Source organism: Mizuhopecten yessoensis, unplaced genomic scaffold, assembly GCF_002113885.1.
Source record: "Mizuhopecten yessoensis strain PY_sf001 unplaced genomic scaffold, ASM211388v2 scaffold5895, whole genome shotgun sequence".
Lineage (NCBI taxonomy): Eukaryota > Metazoa > Mollusca > Bivalvia > Pectinida > Pectinidae > Mizuhopecten > Mizuhopecten yessoensis.
In genome coordinates, this window is record NW_018406277.1 from 24,500 (window position 1) to 31,615 (window position 7,116).

Consider the following 7,116-nt stretch of genomic DNA (forward strand, 5'->3'; position numbering starts at 1 on the left):
ACTAACACTATGACAGAAAGAGGGGATGTTTTCCGGCTGGGAATCATTCCGACATGTACATGTTACAGAGGTTTTTGTTGTTAATAGCTATAGTCTTTAACAACATTTCACGCCGTGCTGTAGGTAGTGCGTTCCAGAACCAGAACTCTACATTATGTGTAGTTAGCCTATACTAGAACTGTGTAGGTGGGCAATTAGAGGCGCTACTGCAATTAGTGTTATATAGAGCGAATTATGATGCACCTTAGATGCTGCGGGGATAGGAAACCCCAAAAGAAACAAAACAAAACAGGACTGTGTACGTTAGATTCTCCGTCATCTACATACGTGAGGATGTGTATTTCTGATCAGTTTACATGACCAAGTCAATTTACATATCTGTGTTTGGCCACAGCCGGTAAAAGATACTGTGATGATATTGTACATGACGATTTGCAATCGTAAAATCGGGAATACCTTTTAATATTCTATATTTGTGTGTACATATAGAATACATCTCTACACTTGTTGTTACATCTGTATTTTGATTAATAGTCACATAAACTGTATGCGTCTCGCGTTTGTTTTTATTGTCAGACTTACGGATCCCAATGCACACTAGGTTTTCGTGTCCACAGTAGTCTCCCCTTCATTTCGTTTTGGATATAACGGTAGCACAGTTGATCCACCACACCTCTGTTGACCGGGTAGTTCAGCCGCTTAGAGCGACAGTAGAACAGTGTGAGGTCCACGATTTGAATCCCGTTCTAGCAAAGCTGATTCTTTTGCACACAGAAAACTATTGATGATTGTTTGTTTTTTGGGGGTTTGTTTTGTCTATTTCATCTCTTTTGTTCTTCAGGAAAGCCCAGCAAGATATGTATTTTTTTCAGGAATGATTTATCAATGTTATATGTATGCCGATAAAGTGACTTACGAAATCATGGTTTCAGTTTCTGGCATCGATAGGACTACACACGTACATTATTTGGATAAAGAGAGACAACTGCGGCGGTATTCTTCTATTTATAAAAGTTGTCTCCCTTATATCTCAAAAAACTAACACGAGACAGGACGGTACAGATACATGTTGTTTGGACAATAAAACGCATGGGGTGCATGTAATGCACTAGATGTAGAAAATGTTCATCTGAACTTCTTCAAGAATTTATTAAAAGTAAAAAATAAAATCATCAAATAATAATATGATATATTGTGAATAAGGTTGAGTTCCCCAAGAGGTAATCAAAAAGTTCGGAAGGATAAAATATTAGTTCAAACTTTTACATAGTGAAAATTGTATTGTATAAAATTGTTATGATTTTGGAGTAAACTGTTGTAGTGGTAGAAATGGTTAAAATCTGGCTAAAACTGTAAGGGATGACTTAAATAATTGAGGAATTGGAAATATATGGCTAAATCCATACAGTGTTAGTATAATCAAAAGTTAATTCTGTTAGAGATGAAACAAAGAATTTTGATCAGAGTGAACAGTCTATACACAAACTTCATTTGATAGTTCGCCAAAATGCTTTTTGTATAAACATTTTTTGGTACAATATTTTTCTCTTCAATTTTATCTTACTAATCCTATTCCTGTTAAATATAGAATATGTCCTACCAGGTTATATACTTCTACACATTCATTGGCTATTGAGACGGGAAGATATAGAAATGTTCATTGAGAACTAAGGCACTTTAAAGAATGTAATTCCACTGAAGTGGAAGATGAACTTCATTTTTTATTAATTTATAGTTAATTTCAAATCCTTAGAGTGTGGTTTATTAAAAAATATTATTGAAAGAATCCTTCTGTTTTTACGGCTATTCAGTTGTGTAAGTGTACATAACAGTAAACAACTATGTATGTTAGGAAAATTTATCTTTGAGTCTAAAAAATTAAGAACTCCTTAAATAGATATATTAATTATCATGAAGAATGTAGATTATAATATCCTTTCATTGTATGTTGTATAATGTACCACATGTAATAGGCCTATGACCTAAAGTTTGAATAAAACTTGAAACTTGTAAAACATTACAGTTAATACTTTGCTTAAACATAGGTGGATAGTACCTGTTTATGGTACGTATTACATGTACATGTCTATGTGTTCAAAGGAAAAGCCCTTGTGATAAATTATCTACACAAAATAATTTTCAACATCAACAAATCAAAATAGTAATAAAATTACTAAAACTGCAAATTTGAAAAGAACGGGTGAAACATGTCAAAGTATGTGGTTTGGATGCATTTACATGTATTTAGCAATCATTCTCTATTGACATTTATTGCCAGCTCAAACATATATATCGTACGTTTGCCTCTGTAACTAATCATTGTAATTCAAGTCAATAGTGTTTAAACGTCATCAGTTTGTTTTTACAATGGTATATGTAATTTAAATTCGTGGTCAGCTAAAAAATAAAAGCGAAAATGATAGTACATGTACGTGGCTTACATAACTGATATCTCAATGTGCATCGATGTTCAGCTACGCAGAGAGCTTGCTAATTACACAGTAAAAACCTTATCACTTTAAATGAAAAACTCTGCGTCTTACTATTAAATTCGAAGTTTTATATACGACATTTAATCAAATCAAATCAAGTGTAAAGTAAGTAACAATGCGCAATAAACAAATGTATTGAAACGTTTCAAATACTTACAATGAAACTTTTTTAAAAAAAAAGCTGTGTTTAGGATAAAAAAAATATTTCACCTTTTAGTGATATTGCTGAATGATTGTCAATGTTTATTCACTGCGGGCTGATACTAGTTACATGTATATAGATTTGTAGCGAAGTTAGTACCGACGCTTTATATTGATTGATAAATGGATGCAGTTAAATAATATGTCTTTAATTTCCAGTGAACACGTACAAATGCTACATTTTAAAAAAAAATAGACGGGAGGCACCGCTAGGCCTATACCTTCGAATTCCTTTATTACCATTAGAAGTACATTTTATTTGATGTAGAAATAGAGTAAGCTCCCTTTAATCACATTTTACTTATAACACATGATTTCTTGATAATCTTGACAGTGGTGAGCTGATGAAATAAAGATTGTAATCGTAGCTGATAACCTTTGCACACATACCAATGCGATATACTGTGGATAGTTGATGACTTGAATCATAGCTGATAAACCACTATACATACCCGTGACTCACAGATCCGCGCTGGATACATAATGTCACACATGTATGAACCTGTGTACATTGCGCAATCTTCGTCCGATTTTCTTAAGATAACGTATCGTGTAATACGTCCCATAAACATTAACTCGATTTTATAATCCTATCTCTGTACATCACTTAAGTTGACAGCACTCTTTAACAATAAAGTTGTAGACAGACTTCTTATTCTTTTGAGCTAAACATTTTGAAAATTCAGACTTGTCGTTCGTGATTTCACAATTACAAATGTAAGCACATGGTTATACATTTCCTGCATTACTGTATATCGACTTTACAGCACTTTGGTTGAATATTCTATTATTTTAATTCATAGAATTATATTCTTAATGTTTCTCGCTAATTCGTATGTAAAATGTAAGATACCTCTCAACTTCCGGATTGGTAGTTCATTTATTTATTGTTCAATAATTGGAAATGGTATATTTGAAAAAAGGAGTTTTCGCTAATTTTCGGCAACACATGTATGATATATATAGGGTGCTACAGTTTCTTTTTCAGTACTTTTACACATAAAGAACCATGCATTGCCGGTTAACTTAATCACAGTCCTTTGAATTTAAAACGTATCAAATGAGATTAATTCATTATACAACAAGCATCTAAACTCATATTGCAATCCATTAGATTTGCCTTCAACAAAGCCTACTGAATCTTCGATTCATATTTGTGTTATTATTGCAGATACATCCGATACACACAATATCGCGTTGTATAGGTCAAAACGTACAATGGACAGTATGTTCCATTCAGAAAAATGTTTCCTTTTCATCTCGCACCCGCGACACTCCGGACGCTCTGTGAGATCGCCTATACCTATACACAGCGACCTCGCCATTAGCATGTCCTACCCACATAATCCCGTCCTGCCCGATGCTCAGAATGGTCGGCTCCACCCCTCCAATCTCATCCGAGATGATTTTCCTCTGCAGTTCCCCGACACTGTTCAATACGTGGATACAGTGTGACCCACCGTCCACAACAAAAATGTTTCCGATATGGTCAATGCACATGTTTGTTGGACAGAAAGGCTGACCATTTCCGGTATCATCACCACTGTAGGTAAATTTCACGCCCCCTACATCATTGAACACCACTAATCGTCCAGAGGTTTCTGACAGTCCATCTATCACTAAAACATCACCGTTTGTATTCTCCAGAATTCGGTATGGAGCAGTAAGCTTTTCGCTGTCATCCTTGAACTTGACAGACTTGACCTCACCCCTGTCTATTTTTACCTTCAGTATGTCCTTTGGTTTATTCTTGCCAGTCACGAAGTCGAACTTGTCAACGACACAAATGAGCAGGTCGCCTTCATTTGCAAGAGACAGTCCCACAGGATGTAGAGGCGACGTGTTCAGAACGTATGTAATCTTTCCCGACACGTCCAGCTTCTTGATAGCCTTTTCCCGGTAGGACGTGAAGTACACTGTGCCGTCGTCAGAGATCGTGATAGATTCCGGCACGTGATCAAGTTTCCGTTTGACCAATGTCTTGCCGTCCTTGTCGACCAAACAGAGGTTCTTCAGATGGTCGCACAACCACGCATGCTCTCTGGAAGTGGATACCAACACATCCACTGACTGGTTTGTGATTTGGAATGAAGCCATTTTCCGTAGCCTTGCATTTTTTGCCGTGTCCGCGTTGGCTTCAAGTCGCCCGAGGATGGCCTGGATCTTCTGGACATCGATGTCTCCGGGTTGGAAATGCAATGGCAGGTCTGTATCATTTCCCCCGATTTCGTTCGCCTCACCTATATCTCCATTGCTGACTTTACCCTGATATTGGCGTGTTACACGCCTGATCATGGAATCCCGTAGCTTATTTGTCTCCGAACACAATGCCTCTGCGGCCTTTCGGATAGCCTCGATACACTCCTCTGTTTGTGTCAGGTCCGCCATTATACGTTTACGTTCAAGTGTTCGGTAGTACGAGGTATACTTTACAAACCTTGCCGTGCTAACTTCGATAGAGCCTATCTCACTGTATGATTCTCAATAGGCAATCTGCTTTTATCTTCTCGTTACTTGAATGTTTACTTTTCAATTTTAGGAGCGTCTATTTATATATATAGCGGGTAAGGTGAAGAGCTAGAAAGGCTACCCTTAATCATGTTAAACATTTTTATTTTATATACGTCACCATCTAATGTGCACGTGACGATGATGATAAGGTTAAAGTGACATCTCTACATATATCGTCAAATTATGAAATTTGATTAAGGATGCCTGTCCCCCTGCATTTTGGCTTGTCGTATTTACGATAACCTCCACCCTTTATAGCTTACGTTTGGATATAACTGTAGAAAAGTTGAGCCAGGTCAATTCCGTTGACTAGGTTACTCAGTCGGTAAGAGAGATACATGTACTTGTAGTATAATATAAAAGTACGGGGTTCGAATCCTGGTCCAGCCCCATTGAGTTTGTACACCCATACCCCTGTTGTTGATAACGATATCATTTTCCATTTTATCTTAATCCCCCCCCATAAAATCCAGGAAGGTATGGTTTTCTTTTCAGAATTGGTTTATAAAAGCTGTAATGGTGCCGGGGAAAAAAAGTGCATGCGTTGACCTGGCTGACCTTTGGCAGCTTTGATCACGTTCTTGACTAACATATCAAGATGATTTGTAATGTTGCTTACATTTTTTTCGGAATTTCCATCACAAATACACAAACTATGGATGATTACATAAAAAATACAACGTACATGTATAACACTGATTTTTTCGGATTGAAGACCTATTGGCTAAGTAACGTGTAGCATGTCCCTTTAACCTCTATGTAGGCGGACTACATGTAGGTCATATTTGCGGCGGTGTACATACAATACCTGTATTTGAATACATAACTCGGCATATTGACACACGTCACATATCGGCTCACCTCTATTACAATTTCAATAGTGATGACATTGTCAACACACCGACAAATATCTCACGTCTCAGGATTCAAAACGATGTCGTCGATGGCGAAAAACTACTCAACCTTGTTAAATTTAAAATGATAAAAAGTATATAAATGGGCGCAGCGGTTGATATTTTAATTTACTATTAAATTTTCGCCGAAGTTACACATAAAGTAAAATCATTTAGGTGTGAACAACGTAAATTAAATTCCAAATATTGGTGACCTGCCCGAAATCACTGGGGGTTAAATTTGAAGTATATTTTGTTTTCATAATGACACATTATTTTATATAACACAAACATGCGTCATGCAAATGGCGTCTCCTGTGTTAGTCCTGTACCACACAAAATGCACGTGCTTAACGCTAGGTATATAGAATTAACACTATATATGGAGCTGCCGTGTGCTTTAAGGATCCCCACATTCGAAACTTGTTTGTGGCATGACTACACCGTTTTCCTTTCTGAATATTGTGCAATAGCCTCACATGTTTCGTAGATATCCGTAGATATGGTATTAGCAGTCACTCTAAAACCATATTGAAGTGATCGGTAGGAGTCTCGCAGTGTTATAGCTAGGCGAAGCCCAGGCTCTGGGGCTTTTCTCCAGAAGGTGTCCCTTTTTCAATACGAGGACCAACGCGTTCTACTAGTTCCATGAACATCTCCGGAGTGACACGCAAGAAGTTGGTAAATGTATTCACGTCTTCACGATACAGTTCTTGCATTAGGTGGTCAAACTGCCCCTCAACAACCATGGTCGAACCCAGAATCTCTTCCTGTTCCTCTCTTTGCGACGCCTACGCTGCCTCTAACCCCACCATCAAAGCCATAGCTCTACATCCTGTGGGACTGTCTCTTGCAACTGAAGGCGACCTGCTCATTTGTGTCGTTGACAAGTTCGACTTCGTAACTGGCAAGAATAAACCAAAGGACATACTGAAGGTAAAAATAGACAGGGGTGAGGTCAAGTCTGTCAAGTTCAAGGACGACAGCGAAAAGCTTACTGCTCTATACCGAATTCTGGA

General features: G+C 37.4%; 1 protein-coding gene across 1 annotated transcript; it reads right to left on the reverse strand.

Moving 5' to 3' along the window:
• Nucleotides 1-2,678: 2,678 nt before the first annotated feature.
• LOC110451267 lies at nt 2,679-5,247 on the reverse strand. Its single transcript, XM_021499186.1, has one exon. It carries the CDS (start codon nt 5,079-5,081, stop codon nt 3,930-3,932), a length of 1,152 nt encoding a protein of 383 aa, XP_021354861.1. The 5' UTR covers nt 5,082-5,247; the 3' UTR covers nt 2,679-3,929.
• Between the last annotated feature and the right edge of the window lie 1,869 nt (nt 5,248-7,116).

Coding starts and splice junctions, on each gene's coding strand:
- LOC110451267 (XM_021499186.1), bottom strand. CDS start 5,081: ATGGCGGACCTGACACAAACAGAGGAGTGTATCGAGGCTATCCGAAAG.